Source organism: Mus pahari, chromosome 4 (assembly GCF_900095145.1).
Source record: "Mus pahari chromosome 4, PAHARI_EIJ_v1.1, whole genome shotgun sequence".
NCBI classification, from domain to species: domain Eukaryota; kingdom Metazoa; phylum Chordata; class Mammalia; order Rodentia; family Muridae; genus Mus; species Mus pahari.
The window spans coordinates 59,592,545-59,614,543 of NC_034593.1; the positions used below are offsets into that span (position 1 = coordinate 59,592,545).

The 21,999-nt window shown below is 36.8% G+C and overlaps 1 protein-coding gene across 3 annotated transcripts in view; it reads left to right on the plus strand.

Moving 5' to 3' along the window:
* The window catches only part of Mlf1 (myeloid leukemia factor 1), a 28,608-nt gene extending 8,590 nt beyond the window's left edge, over positions 1 to 20,018 (plus strand). The window contains exons 2-8 of one of the 3 annotated variants that reach the window (XM_021196247.1): positions 3,621 to 3,765; positions 10,700 to 10,744; positions 12,602 to 12,685; positions 14,015 to 14,143; positions 15,333 to 15,492; positions 18,060 to 18,189; positions 19,721 to 20,018. In XM_021196247.1, coding sequence (XP_021051906.1) covers positions 3,621 to 3,765; positions 10,700 to 10,744; positions 12,602 to 12,685; positions 14,015 to 14,143; positions 15,333 to 15,492; positions 18,060 to 18,189; positions 19,721 to 19,826 — 799 coding nt within the window. In that variant the 3' untranslated portion in view covers positions 19,827 to 20,018. The remainder of the gene's footprint in view (positions 1 to 3,620; positions 3,766 to 10,699; positions 10,745 to 12,601; positions 12,686 to 14,014; positions 14,144 to 15,332; positions 15,493 to 18,059; positions 18,190 to 19,720) is intronic. The other 2 variants (XM_029537574.1, XM_021196248.1) reach the window with 2 other exon arrangements.
* The last annotated feature ends 1,981 nt before the right edge of the window (positions 20,019 to 21,999 follow it).

Here is a 21,999-nt window from a genome sequence, read left to right on the forward strand (position 1 = left end):
TTTCTCAGCCCTTCAGTATTCCTCAGTTGAGAATTCTTTGTTTAGCTCTGTACCCCATTTTTTAATGGGGTTATTTGAATTTCTGGAGTCCAGCTTCCTGAGCTTATGTATATATTGGATATTAGTCCTCTATCAGATTTAGGATTGGTAAAAATCCTTTCCCAATCTGTTGGTGACCTAAAAATTAATTTCAATACCTGTGGTTAACTCTGCTAATTAAAGTGGAAGTCCACGGTGACCAGATAGCTGCTGAGCTCAGTGCAAAAACGGGAGATTCCCTTGTTAGCAGGTTTTCTCCTCCTCTGACCTTGTCTAGGGAATTCTAAGCCCCTACATTCGCCTCTACCTAATGAATGTCATATAGCCCTAATTAGTTTATAGAATTAATTTCCAGTCTTCTGACAAAACCTCTTTGGCCAGCACCTGAGATTCCTGAAATGGTTCCCCATGCTAATGAGGTATGCCAGGTACCCTAAACTCCCAGTCAAAGACCTTTGCCCATCTCAGATGTTCCTGCCTTCAGTCCCCTAAAACTTCATAAGCCTTCAATCACTCTAAGTAAAGTTGATCTGCCTACTGGCAAGCTGTCCCAGTGTGGTCATTCACCTTACACACTCACAGGGCTTCCAACGTCTCTGCTCCCACTCGCCTCATGGACTGACTGTACTGGTGGACACTGCAGGCTATCTGGGAGAACAACAAATATCTCACACCAATAGATTATCTTAACAGAAAGTAGAGAACATCTGAGTTATATGACCTCATAGACCAAGAAACTCTAGCATATATATATTTATATATATATTCTAGAGTATATATTTCTTAGCAACCCATGGAACTTTTTCTAAATAGATTTTATAGTAGAACACGAATCAAGTCCTAGAAAATATAGGGAATTGAAACAATTGTTTTATCTCTGGCAACAAAGGAAAAGAAATAGAAACCAAGAGAAAGAGAAACTATAGTACATATACAAACTCAGGGAGATTAAACAACAAACTTTTGAAAGATGAATGGATCATTGAAGAAATAAAGAAGAGAATGTTAAGAATCCTATCACTAGCTGGGCGGTGGTGGCTCAGCCCTTTAATCAATGAAAGATTGAGTTCTTATAAAAAGATAAGTAAACTTAAAAAAGATAAACAAGATCAACAAACCTTCAGCCACATTAACTAAAGAAAATAGAAGACACTAATAATGAAATTTGTGATGAAAACAGAGACATTACAACAGATAACAATGAAATTCCAAAGATTGTTAGACTGTACCTTAAAGAATTTATTTCCACTAAGTTAGAAAAGTCACATAAAAATCGATTAATTTCTTGATGCATATGACCCACTAAAGTTAAATTAATATGAGATAAATAATGATAAATTAAGCAGATCTATAACAACTACCTAAATAGATTAAAGTAGTAATTAAAAAAAATCTTCAAGCTAAAAGCAGTGCAAGCCCAGGTGAATTCAATATAGAATTAAGACTAGTACAACTAACACTAGTAATATGTCAGTCTCTATGATGAACATAGACACAAAAATTAACACGAACATATTTGGAAACTGAATTTCAAGAACACTTCTCAAAGATCATTCATCATATTGGCATCATTCCTAAGATACAAAGGTAGGTCAGACTAATGCAAACCAATAAGTATTATCACATAAAGGGGCTGAAAGAAAGAATTTACATGATCATTGCAGTACATACAGTAAAAGCTTTTGAGAAAAGACATCTGTTTATGATAAAATTCCCAAAGAGACTAGGAATGGAAGAAATATGTATCAGCATAATAAAGGCTATATATGAGAAACATTTTAGCCAACATCAGAGAAAAACTCAAACCATTTCCACTAAGATCAGGAATGAGACAAAAATATACCCTTCTTCTACCCCTACCCAATACAGTTTGTGAAGTATTAAATAAGACAAAGCTTATAAATGGAGAAGTCAAACTATCCTAATTTGATGTTCAGATGATTCTTTAATAAAAGACCATAAAAGCTCTACCAGAAAACTCTGAGATCTGGTAAACACTTTCAGCAATTTGGACACCAAACTAACATATAAAAATCAGTAGTTTAAATATATATAAACAAGAAACTAGGAAAACAATCATGTTCACAATTATCTAAAAAAGAATTACTTTAGAATAAACCTAAATGACCTTTATAGTGAAAACCTCAAAACAGTAGAGGAGGAAACTGAAGAAGGCATTAGAAGGCCTCCCATGTGAACATATGGGTGAGTTAATATTGTGAACATGGCTATATTAACAGGGGCAATACAGAGTTAGTATAGTCTGCTTTAAAATTCTAAAGACACAGCCACGCCTAGTGGCACAGGCCTTTAATCACAGGACTCGGGAGGCAGAGGCAGGTAGATCTCTGAGTTCCAGGACAACCAGAGCTACACAGAAAAACCTGGTCTGAAAGAAATAATAATAATTAGCCTTATAAAGATTATCAGTGGCTTTAGCTTTGACCATACAGATATAATCTGTACTTTTATGGTATTCATAAACATAAATATGGTTCTCAATGCTTATATTTCAATGATCTACTCTCAGGAAAGTTAAAAATAGTGTGTGTGTGTGTGTGTGTGTGTGTGCGTGTGTGTGTGCAGTAGTGCAGAAGTCTGTAGAAGATAGAAGATATAGTGAGAAGCAGATATAGTGAGAAGAAGCATAAGTCTTCTGGGAGTACTGGGAGCTAAACCCCAGCCCTCTAGAAGTTCTTAACTGCTGAGCTATTTCTCCAGCCCCAACAAGTATGATTATTTTAGGAGAATTCTTTGCGAATTTATTTGTGCACATTCACTTTTTTTTTTTTTTTTTTTTGTTTTCCAGACAGGGTTTCTCTGTTTAGCCCTGGCTGGGCGGGAAGGATCCCATTTGTTGATTCTTGATCTTACAGCACAGGCTATTGCTGATGTGTTAAGGAAATTTTCCTCTGTGCCCATTTCTTTTTTTTTTTTTTNTTCCAGACAGGGTTTCTCTGTGTAGCCCTGGCTGTGGCTGTCCTGGAACTCACTTGGTAGACCAGGCTGGCCTTGAACTCAGAAATCCGCCTGCTTCTGCCTCCCGAGTGCTGGGATTAAAGGCCTGCACCACCAGGCCCAGCTGCACATTCACTTTTAAAAGACAACTTTTTTAATTTTAAGTTCTTTGGTGCCCATATTTAGCATGGAGTATTCTTTATTAATCCTATAGAATTATGTTGTATACTTCCCAAAATGGTTTCCTGATAGAAGTGTTTTAGTAATGTTTTTACAGTTATAGAATTATGTTGTAGACTTCTCAGAGTAGTCTTACCTGATAGAAATAGTTTTCTGATTTTTTTCATCCTAAATTACGTATGATATGGTAATTTATATTTACCATATTTATACATGAAATAAAAATATATTTCATTAGTATAATAAATATGGTAGATAGCAAATAGGATAAGATTTTATTTATATTTGTAATTGTATTTATAAATACTAGGTCTTTTATTAAATAGTCTCTTCTAAATTGTAATATTTTGTCCTAACAATTATATTATTTCCTGGGTTTCGTCATAGTATTTATATTTTTTAATTATAACATTTAATTTTCCATCCATCTGCATTCTCAACAGTGATTCTTTTCTTGCACACCGAGAAAGTATGCGCAACATGATGAGAAGTTTCTCTGAACCTCTTGGAAGAGACTTGCTCAGTATCTCTGATGGTAGAGGAAGAACCCATAATCGAAGAGAACACAGTGGTGAAGATTCCTTAACTGTAAGTAATTTCAAAGACAGCTAGCACGAAAGTTCTATTAAAACATGACACAAATGCTATAAGCTGCATACTGATAGTGTGTAACTAATAATTCTGTCATGGAAATATTATATGAAAGGGGAGGCATTTTTCAAAACTAAAATCTGGAACAATAGATTGTTATTGGTATAGACTTGCACTGTGCTCGTAAAACGTTTAGGATCATAAGGTTATACAACTACAAGCCATACTAAACCATTGTTTCTTACGTATTTCTTCCCTGATAACTTCATCCCTTCCATGTGCTAAACTAAAACCAACAAGGACTCCTGGTACCACATACTTAAGTTTAAATACTAAAGTATCAAGTGTGGTGTTTTATCATTATCGGATCACTCTAGACCTTCAAAACTTAGATTAACCTTCATTTCAGAAGACTTGTGCCTTAGTGAGGGTTTTACTGCTATGAAGAGACATCATCACAAGGGCAACTCTTATAAAGGAAAACATTTAATTGGGGCTGTCTTACAGTTTCAGAGGTTTAGTCCATTATCATCATGGCAGTAAGCATGGCATTGTCTAGGCAGACATAGTGCTGGAGAGTTCTATACACTGAAAGGTGGCTAAAAAGAGACTCTGCTTTCCTCAGACCAGGGAGAGAGACTCCCTCTTCTTCTTGAGTTGAGCTTAAGCATAGGTCCTCAAAGCCCAACGCTCCCCCTCACCCCCTAGAGTGAACAATTTCATCCAACACTGCTACACCTTCTAATAGTACCACTCCCTAGGCCAAATATATTCAAACCACCACATTCTACTACTTGTTCAAACACATAAGTCTATGGGGGCCACATCATGCAAAATACATTTAGTCCATCTTCAAAAGTTCCATAGTCTATAGCAGTCTCAAAAATGCTAAAAGTCCCAAGTTCAGTCTCTTCTGAGATTCGTGTAATCACTTAACTGTAATACCCTATAAAATCAAAATCAAAAAACAGATCACATACTTCCAACATCACAGGATATACATTACCATTTCAAAATGTCATAGTGGGGAAATACTGGAACAAAGCAAGACCAAACACCAGCTAAGCAAACGCCAAATTCTGCATCTCCGTGTCTGATGTCAAAGAGCTCCTGTCGGGTTTGTTGACTACAGCACACTTCTTTCCCTTTTGCTGCTGCTACTCTCTGCAGCTTTCCAACAGGTATCCCATGACTCTGGCATCTGAAACATCTTGGGGTCTCTAGAGCAACATCAACTTTACAGCTTCTTGTTCCAGTGTCTGCAATTCACACATGATCTTTTGAGCTCCTCCAAAGGTTTTGGGTCACTTCTCCAGGTCTGTTGTCTGTAGCACTCTAGGCTCTGGTTAACTCTACTCCACTGCTGCTGCTGTTCTTGGTGGTCATCTTATGGTACTGATATCGCTAATACTCTGGGGTCTTCCACTACAAGTAGGCTTCACTAAAAGCCTCTCATAGGATCTATTTATGGTGCCAAACCTCAGCTTCTTGACATGGCCCCTTCAGTCCTGGACTATCAACTGCAACTGAGGCTGTATCTTCACTAATGGCCTTTCCTAGCCTCTCACAGTACCAAGCCTCACCTGCTCTCCATAACCTTCAAAACTTACCTTAGTAATTCTTAGACATTTCCAAGTCTAGCTGCAGCATGAGATACAACCTTGGCCATCTCTAGAACACACCTTCTTTGTGCTCTCAGAAAACACTTCTCTCAAGATTTTATCTCAGTTATGTTGGTCTCTTTTTAATCACTGCTAATTTCTTAGCTCAGCTAACCAGCATCAGTTGTTCAATAGGCCCTTCTATTCTTGACTCTAAAGCCAGGGCCACATGACCAAAGCTGCCAAGTTCTGCTGCTTGAGGATGGAACATGGCCCACCCCTTATTATTACATCATCACCAGCTTTCTGTTTTCCAACTCCATCACTGATTATGCTTGGCTATCTGTAGACTGACCTTAAACTCAGAGATCCTTATACCCCTGTCTCCTGAATGCTGGGATTAAAGGTGTGGTCCTAATTTTTCTCTACTTAGAACATGATCTGTACCAGGCTGGCCCTGTACTCAGACATATGCTTGTCATTAAAGGTATGTTCCAGGACCTAAATATGCCTGGACCTAACCTTTTCATGGCCACTATGTCTCCAGATCTGGATAAAAAGCATGTGTCTTCCAGCCTCAAGATCTGGGTCATAGGGTGTGCCCTCCATTTCTAGATTGCAGTTCATTCCACATTAAGAGTCCAAATGAAAATAATAACCAGGTAACAGTAACTCTTTTTTTTATTTTGCATACTTTTAATTTCAGAACAAAATAAAACAAACAAAAAAAACCACAATACACAACACCCAACCCTGCTATTCTGTGGGAGGGGATCTTCCTNCCTTAAGGCACAGGACAGGATAGAAGGTTCTTGTAGACATGAGCAGAGCCAGGTGGGTCAGGCCAGTCAATGACTTCCCTGTCAGAGTATGTGTCTCACATGAAGGAGACCCAGAAGTCCATCTACTAGATCACTGGTGAGAGCAAAGAGTAAGCAGCCAGCTCTGCCTTTGTGGAGCGTGTGCGGAAACGGGGCTTCGAGGTGGTGTATATGACTGAGCCTATTGATGAGTACAGCGTGCAGCAGCTCAAGGAGTTTGATGGGAAGAGCCTAGTCTCAGTGACTAAGGAGGGCCTGGAGCTCCTAGAGGACAAGGAAGAGAAGAAGAAAATGGAGGAGAGCAAGGCAAAGTTTAAGAATCTCTGCAAGCTCATGAAGGAGATCTTGGACAAGAAGGTTAAAAAAGTGACAATCTCCAATAGGGTTGTGTCTTTACCCTGCTGCATTGTGACAAGCACCTATGGCTGGACAGCCAACATGGAACGGATCATGAAGGCCCAGGCACTTCGAGACAACTCTACAATGGGCTACATGATGGCCAAAAACCACCTGGAGATCAACCCTGACCACCCCATCATGGAGACCCTGCGGCAGAAGGCTGAGGCAGACAAAAATGACAAGGCTGTCAAGGACCTGGTGGAGCTGCTGTTTGAAACTGCTCTGCTCTCCTCTGGCTTCTCACTTGAGGATCCCCAAACCCACTCCAACCGCATCTAACAGTAACTCTTAACATGATATAACTATCCCTTGCTCAACAGCAAAAACAAACAATTAGCTTAGTTAGGTGGGATCTTGCCCCAAAGTCACCACTTCCTTAATTTCATTTAATATCCTTGAATACAGCTCTAGTTTACTTCCCAGTGCCCCTTGGTTACTTGAACCTTTTAAGATTGCTACACTTGGTCAAAACACTCTTCATGAGAGTAAACTATAGTATATGTTGGGCTTTTCTGAGATTTCCTTTGTCAATGCAATTAATTTGAATCTCTTCAGACAAAGACAAAAAAACAGCCACGTTCTTCACCAAACATAAAAATGATCTCCAGGCAAAATACAAAAATTCCTCTTCTCTGAAACCCCTTGAGTCAGGACCCCAGAGTTCAAATCACCCTCAGCACCAATGTCTAATATATTCCCACTAGTTTGGCCCATTAAGCCACACTTAAAATATTCCACTGCTCTATAAATTCAGGTTCCAAAATCTACATTCTTCCAAACAAAACCATGGCCAGGCAAATCACAACAATCCCCCAGTCCCTGGTACCAACTTTTTTTTTTTTTTTTTTTTTTTTTTGGTTTTTCGAGACAGGGTTTCTCTGTACAGCTCTGACTGTCCTGGAACTCACTTGGTAGACCAGGCTGGCCTCGAACTCAGAAATCCGCCTGCCTCTGCCTCCCGAGTGCTGGGATTAAAGGCGTGCGCCACCACGCCCAGCACCAACTTCTGAATTAGGGTTTTACTGCTGTGAATGGACACCAGTTAACTGGGGCTGGAGATTCAGTCCATTATCATCATGGTGGGAAGCATGGTACAATTCTATATCTTGATCCTAAGACAGCTAGGAGAAGACTCTACGCCCACCTACACAGTGATACGCTTCCTCCAATAAGGCCACACCTACTCCAACAGGGCCACACTTTCTAATAGTGCCACTCCCTGGGCCAGTTTCAAACCACAACTTATATAACTGCCTATTCTCATCAGGATGGGAGAACATTCAATAAAAGAATGTAAAAACATTCAATAAAAGAAAAAGTGGCGTTTACGTATGTGTGGTAACTATTTGGGTTACACCTCTTTTATTTTTTATCCTCAGGAATGGCAATTATAGAATAATAAATCCATAGGCGTTCCTATTAAAGTGGATCTTGGCAATTCAAATATAGTTAGAATTCAGTAAACATGTTGAAAAATATTTTCATATTTTCTAAGCAATAAACTTAACAAAAACATAGTTTGGATCATCATAAAACCTGATAAAATACATGTGCAATTTCAAATAAAAGTAATCACACTTGTTACTTTACATTAGTAAATAATGTCATTTATAAGTGCTATATCTATATTACTATAAATTAATGTTACATACATATTATATAATATAGCTTTTAGTTTAATTCATTTTCTTAAAAGGTAAATTTTTTTTAAAAAAGTTGAAAATTAACACCAGAAAAAAATTGACAGGGTAAGAGCACATTAATTATAGATATTGAAAATCATTTGAGAATTAAAATACTTTTTGTATCATATTTTTGTAACTATAGTAAGCATGTATCTCTTTGAATTTATATACATAAATAAGCTACTTATAGCGTTCATGAAGTAAGCAGGAAAAAACAACCTTACTACCTTAACTGTTAGCGTATAAATGAGACCTGTGTATAATTCAGCTGGAAATATATTGAAGATGTGTATACAAATCAGCTGATATCCAATCACTTATTGGAGCAGAAATAAATGTCACTTTCACAGACACTTTTACTGAAAGCACTAAATGTTTAACAGAAACTGGAATGAAAAATATGTAGCCAAATAAAGAGATAACGCTTCTGTGAAACTGTAGTTGGCAAGATTCATTATTATGAGGTATTTGCATATAAATATTATTCAAATTATATTTGTCTTGCCAAAATTTCTTTAAATCAAGAGGAAGACACATAGCAGAAATGTGCTTGTATAAATGCCATGATGAAATTTCAAAGTTAAGTAGGAAGGTAATTCTGAAAATAAAGTCTAAGACCAACGTTTAAATTTAAATATAAAATTATTGGTTCCTTATTTTCCTGTATAATTGGGCTGATATAACAAAATACTTTAGGCTGAATAGCTTTTAAACATCAGACATTTATTTCTCACAGTTTTGGTTGACTGTTAATTCCGTGTGTGTGTGTGTTTGTGTGTAAGGGGGGTGTTTTCCTTCTCTGGAGATTGAGGGTTCGTGTTTTGGTCCTTAACTTGTGGCTCTGTCCTCAGGTAGAGAACAGGCTCACATATCTACTGAATACTTGAAATGGCATCAAATTAAAATATCTGTACAGTAATAATTATTATGTATATTTAGAACAGAAACATGTTGGATGCACCAATACAATTCTTACTTCTATTTCTTGTAAGCGTCAGGCAATCCACTTGAATCCACCTCTCACAGGTCAAAGTACTGTCAGTTAACAGCATGTTACCTTCTCCAAATGTCCATTCCTGAGGGTAAATCTTTTTCCCTTTCCTTGGTCCTGGAACTCCCCACCCCTCCTCCAACTACCAAGACCATGGACCTACATGTTTCAAATGTACATCCCTCCCCCGAAAAGGCTTTCTTTCCCTAAACTGCTGTCTTCTAACAGCCAAGTGTTCTCAGAACCTACATCCAGAAATGCTCCAAACAAGGGCCTGCACTTTCCTAGCTGCAGATGGGCCCACAGAACCTGGACAGCAGTGAAGCAACCTTCCTGGACTTGGCAATATTCCAGCTTTTTGTCCACACCAATGTCAATTTTTTTGCACCCCAATGTCAATAAGAAGTAGTCATGTCACAGTGTCCTTTATTCATTTATAATCAAAAAAAAGGTTGGAAATTCTCAGCAGAGAGAGCTCAGAGGGTCCTGAACCCTAAAAGGCTAGCTGGCGATGGGTACTCATGAAGTCCCAAGAAATGTATCCAGCACAGAAGGATAGAGGGACAGAAGTGGTCCCCAGGTGGCCAGGAAAGTCCTGGGCCATTGAGCTGGGAACTCAACTCCTCTTGGGTTCTGGCACCATCTGATAGGTTATTTCTTCACTGGTGAAATGAGCCAATTCAAGCCACATTATATTATATATTAAAGGCAGGTTTATTGGGACACTGCTTTCAGGTGAGTTCACTGGCCCCAAGGATTGAGGCCAGGGGAATCGCCTTGGGAAGATGGGGAAGGAGGGGAAAGAGAGAGAAAAGGCGATCACAACACAGAGAAGAGAGCGAGACCAAAATGTATGGATTATATAGGAAAGAGCCTCTGAGGGAAAGAGCAGCCCAGCCCCTGGGCTGGAAAGTTCAGAGTTGGCAACAGGGTATGCCAAGTAGGGGCTGAGAGATGCTGGGAGAACCTGGAGGCCAGGCCTGCTTTGATATGTAAAATATGAGCCTGGGTTAAAACTAAACAATATCTACTTATTTGGCAATGATAATAATGTAATTAAATATTTTTGTTTTAATTGGTAATGGAAGAAGTAATGGATCTTTAAAAAAAAAAATGGAATGGCAACAGAAAGTACTTTAATCCTAGTCATTATACTTTGTTTTATCAGTTATGAAGTGTTTGTCTTGGTCTAGAGCAAAAACTTTTTCTTCCAATTTCCTTATTAAAATAGTCATATTTTAATCATACTTAGGCTTCTTTATTTTCCAGTCAGTCAGATGCTACAGTGAGTAATAAGCAGATAATTTTTAAAATATACATTATTTTTTATTCAAAAGTTCTGTAACAGTGTACTTCTGAGCTACAGTGCATTTTTGTACTTTAGCTATGCCCATATAATAAATGCAGCCAAAATTTATTGCATCTCTTTTTTAGGCAACAAGTTTTTCTCTTGTGCCTTTTGGAAGGTTTGGTGGAATGGTTCGTATGGAAAAAATTACTTTAGCTATATTTTTTAACAGATACTTTCCTTAACTCAAGCAGAGTGAGTCTGCATGCATCTCACTAACTTCCATAATGGCTTTTAAGCTTTGTACTAGAAACCTGTTATATGTGCCTGAGTGCTTAGACGTGGGTTTTCTAAAGTAATTGCCAGAGTTGTTAGAGTTGGCACTGACAAGCCACGCTTGCCCACTGATCTTCAGTGGGCCATTAAACAGACAAGGAATAGTGGAAAGCTGAAAAAGGAGAGATGTATTTGATGTCACTGCATTGGGAAGAAGTAAGAGGTCCATAGACCTTCGCAACTCAGTCTTCAGGGTCTGCTTGGGGGATTTTGATGGAAGTAGAGGGAAGATGGATTTATAAGAAGGCAGTCCTAGTCAATATGTGGTCTCATCAACTCCAGTCCCTCCTGCCAAGTAATCTGACAATTTGTCATAATTATATGATTTTTTTTTTCTGAGAGACACGTTCCTCCACTGGTCAGTACCAGACCTCAGCCTTTTTATTTTCTCACCATGAAATTCCTGAGGAAAATCCAATCACTTGATGATTATTTTAGTAGCTAAAGAGAGGCACAAATATCTTTTTTTTTTTTAGAATATTTTAATTTCTATCAAGATGATTACAGTAAATAAATCAGAATGTGTAATATCAATTTCCAAAGATGGAAAAATAGATATTGAGGGAACAGTCACTTGATTTTGAAAGAGACTCAATAATTGTATTTGCCTGCTGGACTTCCATGTGCCCGTGATGACTCTCCACCAAGTAACAACATACAATATTTGGAAAACTCTACTCTGACTTTGTTGCCAAGGGATTCTTGGTTTTGCTTGCTTCCTACACAAGCATAGCTGTTCCCTAGCAGACCTTGTCAGCTTTCTGACTTTGATCTGTCTTACTAGTTTCCTACACCGAAGAGTAGTCCAAGAATTAGAACACAGTGAATTTATACTATTTGTACTTATATTCTCATGAAAAGCTTCTTTTCATTCTTTTGCACTAAATTTGAGTTATCCTTGTTTCTAAAGTTTGAGATGTAACATTTTTCCTTCCTGAGGGAGAAGCGACAGAAAACAAACAGTATCTCACAAAGATACTAGTTCACTAATGAGCAAGTTCCCACTGTGGTACATCCAAACATCCAAACACACAGGGCATACAAACCCACAACCCATAACTTTTGAGTGTAATGGTGAAGTACAATCAGAGGTGACTTTTTAAATTTTTAATTGTGTTTTTATGTTGGGGGGTGTACACATGAATTCAGTACCCATAGGGGCCAAAGAGAAAGTGTCAGATACTTGGGAGCTGGAGCTAGAGTTAGAGGCAATAGAGCTGCTGGGCTTCTGGGAGCTGACCTCAGGTCCCGTGTAAGAGTAGTAAGTGCCATGAGTCCTCTCTCCCTAGAGAAGACTACTGAAACCTTTCATAAGGCTTAGTAAGAAGATAAGAAAAGCTTGGAGGAAAAGCAAGTACTCTGGTTTAAGAAAGCTGAGAAATGATATATATGTATATTTATAGACACAAAGCAGTGTTTATGTATAATATGTATGCATAGGTGTATAATTTGTATATATATAATATATATATATGTGTGTGTGTGTGTGTGTGTGTGTGTGTACAGTGTAATTCTCTAATTGGCGTTGGCAATTTGAGATTTTGTATATGCTTCTTTTTCTTTAATAACTCTTATTGTTTAGTCCTTAAGTTATTTTTCCCTAGTTGATTACTGCATGATTATCTTACAGTAAGTTGGGAAAATTTCCATCTGTTTTGTGAAGACTTATTTACATCTTTGACGTAATTAATATACCTCCTAATATCTTGTAGCATGCAGATGTCAACCCTTTTCAGACAATGGATCGGATGATGGTAAATATGCGAAATGGTATACAGGAGTTACAAAGAAACTTTGTAAGTACTAAAAATAAACTGATGAGAATATTATTTTTAGTTATTGGTATCCTATATTATAGTAACTTTCAAACATCTTTAACCATAGTTAAAATATCAAAAAAATAAATAAACTTTATACAATTAACACATACAATACTTATATATTTTATACCTGAAACAAATGTTTATTTTATTTTATTTTATTTTTTGGTTTTTCGAGACAGGGTTTCTCTGTGTAGCCCTGGCTGTCCTGGAACTCACTCTGTAGACCAGGCTGGCCTCGAACTCAGAAATCCGCCTGCCTCTGCCTCCCAAGTGCTGGGATTAAAGGCGTACGCCACCACGCCCGGCTGAAACAAATGTTTAAATGATTATATTACATCAGGATATTATAATATCAGCTTGCTGATATTTTCTTTCTTTTTTTTTTTTTAAAGATTTATTTATTATATGTAAGTACACTGTATCTGTCTTCAGACACCCCAGAAGAGGGCACCAGATCTCATTACTAATGGTTGTGAGCCACCATGTAGTTGCTGGGATTTGAATTCAGGACCTTCGAAAGAGCAGTGAATGCTCTTAACTGCTGAGCCATCTCTCCAGCCCCTGATATTTTCATAGTCAATAAAAAAACTTATAATTATATATCACTTATTTTAAAACCTAAAAGTCTAAAAAGTCACATTAGTTTACTTGTACAATTAAAAAATTACAATCTCAATATGTTCTTCTGCGCTTGTTTGTAAATGAACATTTTTTTATAAATTTATGTGTTTATTACCTCTTTCAAAAACTCATTGGATGCTAGCAACTGAGATTTAATATTAAAAAAAATCTTTGCTTTCAAAAATGATTTGTATGCTGGATTATATCTAAATATTTTAAACAAACATTAATATTTCTACTGCTGTACTTAGTAGGGTCAAAACAAGTAACTTGGTTTGATTTAAAGGTGACCTATTTCATTCCAATACCCATTGGAATTCTATGGATCATTTAACAATGCCAAATCTAAGGCATTAGTGGTGGTGTTTTGGAGTGTATCAATCTGATACCCAAAGAAAGTATGAAATTTCCTGGTACATATATACCTAATTCACTTGATCTTGGTTGGCAAGGCTTACAAGAAATAGTCTCTGCCTAAGGGGCCCTAGCATCTTTATTTAAATCTAAGCTATACAGACTCAGATTATGTGACTCACTTGTAGAACATTAGCACTAAAATGGAAGTAGATTGGGACAGTAGGTTCCATTAGGATATCAACTATATAGCTAATATTGTTGCTTCTTGGCATTCCCTCTTCATATTTGATTAGAATCTTACTTTACAATTTCCTTTGTCTCTAGGGCCAACTTTCAATGGATCCAAATGGGCATTCATTTTGTTCTTCCTCTGTTATGACCTATTCCAAAGTAGGAGATGAACCACCAAAGGTTTTCCAGGCCTCAACTCAAACCCGTAGGGCTCCAGGAGGAGTAAGTTTTTGTTAGTTTTTTAGATGAAGTCTTCCTGGGTGGCCTCAGCTGGTCTCAAACCTCCCCAATACTGCCTCAGTCTCTTACATCTGCAATTGTTGGTATGAACTATCATGCCTGGCATTGAAGATTTTTTTAAGCATTCTTAGCATTTTAGTAAGTTATGGAAAAGGTATATTGTCTAACAGTGGCAGGGACTGGAGGGAAACAAGGTGATAAGATGCTCATCACTATGGAAACCTTAAACTTAGGTAGGATAGATTAAAGGGGAGATTTACCCCAAGAAAACTGTGGAGATGGACGTAAGGAGACAAGGAAAGGAAATCATCCATGTAGAGCTAAACCAGGGTTAGAATAAAAGGGATAATACATTAAGAGCAAGTCCGAGAACCAGCTGAAGTTCATGGCCTAGGCATTTATTAATAAATAATTAGTCTCAGTCATTATTTCTGGGAATTAAGTGACAGGGGGGAAAAACACATTTTTAAATACTGACCCATAGTAATGAAAGCCCTTGGCTTCTACAAACTGATATGAAAATTCCCATTTTTTTCATTATCTTGTAGGTTACAGTAAGATTTTAGAATCACTGAATAATGACTATAAAGTAAATCCGAATTTCAGTTCTGACATACAAACATACCTATTAGAAATCTCTTTGCATTATTTAGCAAATTCACTGCCATTTTAGTTTGATGAACATGGTGAAGTCTTAAAGTAAACTAAGTATAATTATAGATGTCAAACAAGAAAACATAGTAATAATCTTTGGCTAGTATAAACATCCTAGTAATACTTCTGTGGAGTTTGTAGGTAGGAGTCATGAGACCTAGCTCTTCAACATAATTGATGAGTAAGTAGCTACACTTCTTAGCTTCTATCCATTACATTGTTAAAGACAATGTTGATTTTATATAGCCAAGTTTTATATAACATTGTTTTAATATTTTATTAGGACTTGGAAAAGGTTAAATTGTAAATAGTTAAAGAAATATTAGTGATTTTATCACCTTACCAGGTTGATAACAGAACTGAATATAGCTACTCATTTCATTAATTATACAGAATAGTGGACATTGGAGCAGCAAACCCACAGCTTTACTTCATAAATGAACCTGACGAATACAGAATGGGATCCATTCTGATATAATTAAGTATTAACTAAATAACGTTCGCTGTATTTTTAAAGGTAAAAGAAACCAGAAAAGCAATGAGAGATTCTGACAGCGGACTAGAAAGAATGGCTGTTGGTCATCACATCCATGACCGAGGTCATGTCATTAGTAAGTCAAAGAACAGCAAGACTGGAGATGAAGAGGTCAACCAAGAGTTCATCAATATGAATGAAAGTAAGTCACCACACACACACACACACACACACACACACACACACACACGCACAATTATTCGTCAAAGTTAAAATAGTAGCTACATTTCTAGAACTTCATGACTTTTACTTTATTTATTTTACTGAATTTTTATTAAGATAACTTAGAAGAATGTGAAGGAAATTTTTGGTTCTATCATCTAGTATACATTTTACAACAAATTACAATTTGTTAGTGTTGAGATATCAATTTGTTTTCTCATAAGATGATAAAATTAAAGATTGTGGGGTTTTATTTTTAGTAATATCAATAGGCAAAATGAGCTTTTAAATTTTTGATTGTTAAGAAGCATACTTAAAGTTTAAAGGAAGAAATAAAACTCAATCATAACTTCAATCCCAAAGAACCACTCAAATTTTGATGACTTTCTTTTTAATAGTTTTATGCATCTTTTTAACTTGATTATTTTGATATTTTGTTCATAGTGTGTTCAATTTATGTTACCATTATAACAGCAAAAAAACTATTATTTTTTAAATGGTTACCTAAAAGTTTCATTGTAGAAAGTTATCTTCTACAGTTTATACAGATAATTTTAATTTCTAGTATACACAAGATAACATACATACTACTAAGCAAATCTTTGTTTTCTAGGTTTTTATATTTATCCTTCAGTGCATTTTAGCCCTTCTAGTGTCTAACTTTTCTCTTTATATTTTAAATTATATTAAAGTTACTAACATTATTAATTGACAAAGTATTCATTTTGTCTAAATAAACATTAATCAAGTTTTTTATGCTTTAATTTAAATTGAATTATATTGAAATGTCAGTACATTTATCTTAAACTTTTAGAAAGTACTTTGAATAATGTTTTATCATAGTAAAGAGCTTAAATTAATGCATCATTCAGAAAAAGAAATTATATTTGAATTAGATAAAATTACTCTTGTGGGCTTGTTAGGGAGCACTTATTACCAAACCTAACAGCTCAAGTCTAACCATCAAGGTCCTACATGGTGAAGGCAAGAACCTATTATAAGGCCAAAACACATGCACACACACAAATAACTATAATAAAGTATTCTTAGCTGGGCATGGTGGCGCACGCCTTTAATCCCAGCACTCGGGAGGCAGAGGCAGGCACACAGACCAGGCCAGCCTGGTCTACAGAGTGAGTTCCAGGACAGCCAGGGATACACAGAGAAACCCTGTCTCGCCCCCCCCCCCCAAAAGTATTCTTATGGCATAAGAGGAAAGCCAAATAACTTGAGCTTTCTTTACTGTAATCATTGTGATATTATTAAAATATGTACTGAGTCTCCTATAGTGATGGGTTAGTCGTTAAGACTACATACTAATCTTAGAGAAGACCCTAGTTTGATTCCCACTATCAGGATGTAGTGAGAAGAGGGGAGCCCTAAATGAGTGAAGTCCTAAATGAATGTACATCATTGATGTGGTTACAGCTATGACAAGGGCTAAGGCCTCAGACCAAGGAGAAATTGGCAAAAGCATTCCCAACATGGGTTAGCTTAGGCATTGGCAAAGTCTTCTTCCTCAAGCCAAGTGTGACTGGTTAAAGCGTGTATAAAAACTAGCAACATCAGCTCCCTCCTCCTGGATGTTTGTATCGATTTACACCTCTTGTGGATACCAGCTAACCCTCCCCCTGTGCTGCTCAGTAAAAGCAGTGAGGTTCTAGGTTGTTGTTCGAGGGTAGTTGGTGCTGCTCCAACAGAGTGCTTATGCCCCATCTGACCCCAGGTTTTCTGTGTGTGTGTCTGTTTGTTGTTTCTTTATTCACTTGCAGGCCCTAGTCAGGGTTCCAGGGCCATGCTGTGTGGGATGCATCATCAGGTGGCTCACAAGTACTTTTAACTACAGAGAGCTGCCTCTGGCCTCCAAGGGCACAAGCACTTATATGTGCTTATCCACACATATACATGTAATTTAAAAAATAAGTTATATACATATATACATATACATGTAATTTAAAAATAAGTTATATACATATGTACATATACATGTAATTAAAAAATAAGTTATATACATATGTATAGATATGTACACTGAGTATTTTGTAATATGTTGGGAAAAAATCAAGTTTAATTTTTTTTTACAAAGGTAATCCAAAAGGCATCTATGTGTTATTTTTATGGAAGTTAGTTTACCTACTTCATGACATCATAAATTGAGTGTTAGGAAATTGACACCAAGCTTAAGAAGTCATTAGGAACATGAAGCGCTGAATAGAAATGCAATCTCCTGAAGGAGTGTCCAAGAACATAGGGAACATTATTGTCATTGTGAAATGATTCAAAACATTATGGTCATTATGAGGTGATTCAAAAGGAGATTTTATAAGTTAGTATACTTGAGCCATCTAGTCCATATAGAATAATAGGATAATCAAGAAGGCAAAGAGAACTATTTTACCAGTAACCAGATAGTGAATAAGAGGGAAATATTGCAGAAGCTCCTGCCTCTGCTGTAAGGTTAGGCTACATGAAGTGTGTGATGACCCAAGGCAATACTTAGAGAAGAAACCCAAGTACTCATTCCCTTTATTTCAATATTGAATATAGGTGATGCTCATGCTTTTGATGATGAGTGGCAAAATGAAGTTCTGAAGTACAAGCCTATTGGACGGTCAGGAAACACTGGAATGCGAAGTGTGGGTCATGAGCATCCAGGGTCACGGGAACTCAAAAGGAGGTAACAGCTATTTCTAAAAAACAGTGTGTTTAAAGAGATTTTTGTGGAGATAGCTCACTCAGTAAAGGTTTTGCCATATAATCAATACGTTTAATCCTCAAAACATACATTAAAAAAGGGAAGTAGCATGCACCTGTAATCCAGTCACTGAGGAAGAAGGGAGAGACAGATACTAGTGTAGACACTTGTGCACATACACACCAGTGTGAACCTACCCACACACATGTACGCTCATCCTCATACACAAACACAATAGTTAGAGTTGTGTTACCTCTTATAGAGTTCTTGAGAATATCCAAGATGTATCTTTTATGAAAAAAAGGAACTTTATATTGAATCTAAGTAGTCCATACAAATCAAAGTTTGTTTTTGAAAACCAACAAATACTATTTTTAGACCTACACTTAATTGTCAGGAAAAATATAGATAACAACAACCCTAAGGAAAGTTTACATACTATTATATATATCGTAAAACAGTTCCAAGTCATGCATTTCACACAAAGTTTAGATATTTATATAGGCAGTATAAGGGAAAAGGTTTTGTATTTTAAAAAAACATAACTTTCTTACCAAGTCAAAAATTCAGCATTTAGTTATATATGAATTTAAATACTTTCATAATATGTAATATTATTGTATAGTTATTTAATGTAATTTGATATTTCATATTCACTAGATATTTTAGATAAATTTTATAAAATCTTTAATCTCTGAAATTGCTTTTGGAATAATCAGAAAAAAATTGTTAAAACTATGTATGAAAATTAATAGCTTTTATTCATTTAGTACATATTCTGAAGTTAATGCAAGTTCTTCAGAGAAACTTCAAGTTTCTTGAAACAGAATAACTCTTGAAATAGAAATCTAGTGTAGGCTCTAAGAGAGTGCAGGATTGGAGAAGGCCTCATGGAACCAGTGCTGGACAAATGGGTATCAAGTACTTCGGAAGCCTTGTATAAAATTCCTCGAGCTGGCATTGTTTCTTTGAAAGTACTTGTTTAGGAATTTAGAGCCTAAATACTTTCTAAAAAAGACTCGCCTCTATCTTTTTGGTAATATTTGTCTCACATTAAAAACTTATGGTTAAATACTGTTCAAAGTTTAGATATCTATATAACACAAAATCTAGGTCCCAGTTAGAGAAAGTATGTTCATTTCAGATGTTCTGTAAATCTATGGCCCTAGCAGCTGCACTTTTCTCTTAGTAGTTCTATCCAGTAGAATTTTCAGAAGTGAATGACTACATGACAAAGTGTGCTGGCCAACATGTTAACTATTAGATACGCGTGACTATTGACTACCTTTGACCCTTCGGCGGCACAACTCAGGAGCTGAATTAAGTATAAATATCACTTATGGCTACCATTTTTAACAACACATAGCTCCTACTTTCTTTTATGTTCAATAAAGTAGCTGTCTAGAGATGTTAAGGAACTTTAAAGATAGAACTCTAAATTTCAGTGGCTTTTAACTTATTTGCAGTATAAGTATTTTTAAATGGTATTAATAATTGCATGTATATTTCTTAGAGAGAAAATGCATCGAAATTCAGCCATTGAGAGTGGAAGAAGATCAAACATTTTTGTGGACAAACTCAATGTCAAAGGATCACCTGTGAAAATCACCAAAAAATAAATAGCCCTGCTTTCATTTGTTTAGTTGGTTATTTTAACAAAGTCATGGCATGGTGCTAGAAAATACACAAAAGACCAATCTCCTGTTGTTAAATCAATGCTGTACTTTGCAATTTTCTTCCAAATATGAATGTTCTTGTAAGTTTTAGCTTTACATTATTCATACTTTAGGAATAAAATATTGGATGTTCAACAATGTGGTTAAATTGTTCAACCGTCTATATAAAACTCTTTAAGATTTACTACCTTTAAAACACATGCTGATTTCATTTCCTCAGTTATTTTGATATGATAATATATAAATAAAGCTGACTCATACAGTATATATTTTAATATAGATATATTACATATATCTGTAGTGTAAATCCATAAGCCCTTGCAGACTTACCATGGTTATGGTTCCGTGTAGTGGTGAATTGTGAGACTGCTCTGAGCTTGCTGCACCCGCCCAAGAGCTCTGGATTCATGAATGAAGGATACACACACACCACACAGCGTTATTTTTAATTTGCCTTACTAGCTCAATGGTTGGGCACTTCTAAACTCTCTGAGGCTAGCACACACTCCCCAACAGTATTCCTGAGTTAACACTTTCTAAATCTGTCTCTGCTACCAGAGACCCAATAAGGGGAGTAGCCCCTGGGGCCACTTCCCTGACTCTTAATTCTGCTCTCTGCTTCTCTGTCATGGCTTGGTCCATCCTACGCCCTTCTCATGGAAGAATTCCTTCTTCCTCTTGCATTTCTTGCCCTGGAATCCTAAAAACCCTGCCTCTTTCTCCCTGCCCAGTTATTAGATTTTGACTTTTTATTGATTAAAAGGAGGATGGGGAGCCAGGCATGGTGGCTCACGCCTTTAATCCCAGCACTCGGGAAGCAGAGGCAGGCGAATTTCTGAGTTCAAGGCCAGCCTGGTCTACAAAGTGAATTCCAGGACAGCCAGGGCTATACAGAGAAACCCTGTCTCGAAAAAAAACAAAAACAACAACAAAAAGGAGGATGGGGACAGGGATCCTTAACATTTGGACATGCAGATGCAGATTCCAAATGTTGATTCCCTTTGACCCTTAGGCAGCACAACTCAGGAGCTGAATTAAGTATAAATATCACTTATGGCTACCATAAGTGTGATTTAGGGAGATGAATTAAGACATAGTACCAATCCCCAAAAGTTCTGAACAGTTAGTTCAGTATACAAAAGTAAGATATTAAAATAAAATACATCCATTGTCTGCTAACAACACAGTGTAAAGCAAAGTGAAGTATTTCTCAAATTTTATAATGCGCTATGTAATTAGCTAGCTTAAAACCTTAAAATAATAAAACTATATTAGTGATCCAGGCATGGTGGCTCAGACCTCTGATCCAGAAATCCTAGAGGGCAAGGCAGGAGAATTGCGGTGACTTTGAGGTCTTGGACGATAGAGTAAGAGACCCTATCTCAAAAATTAGACCAGTCTGCGCAGGAGAGCTCCCAGACTGCAGAAGCAACATAGCTTCTTGGACAGGATTCCTTCAGGCCTTCATCTTCAGCCAGGAGGTAGAGCAGAGCTCCAGACCACTGTGCACCTTCCCTGTAAGAGGAGAGCTTGCCTGCAGTGAGCGCTGCTCTGACCACTGAGACTCAAGAGAGAGTTGAACTCCCAGAAATGTTGACAGAGGCTAACAGTATCACAGGAGGAACAAGCTCCAACCAGAGACAGCTATAACAACTAACACTAGAGATTACCAGATGGCAAAAGGCAAATGTAAGAACCTTACTAACAGAAACCAAGACCACTCAGCATCATCAGAACCCAACACTCCCACCACACGAGTCCTGGATACCCCAGCATACCCAAAAAGCAAGATTCAGATTTAAAATCATATCTCATGATGCTGGTAGAGGATTTTTAAGAAGGACATTAATAACTCACTTAAACAAATACAGGAGAACACTGATAAACAGGTAGAAGTCCTTAAAGAGGAGGCACAAAAATCCCCTAAAGAATTACAGGAAAACACTGCTAACCAGGTAGAAGTCTTTAAAGAAGAAACACAAAAATCCCTTAAAGAATTACGGGAAAACACAACCAAACAGGAGATGGAATTGAAAAAACCATCCAAGATCTAAAAATGGAAGTAGAAACGATAAAGAAAACCCAAAGGGAAACAACTCTGGAGATAGAAATCCTA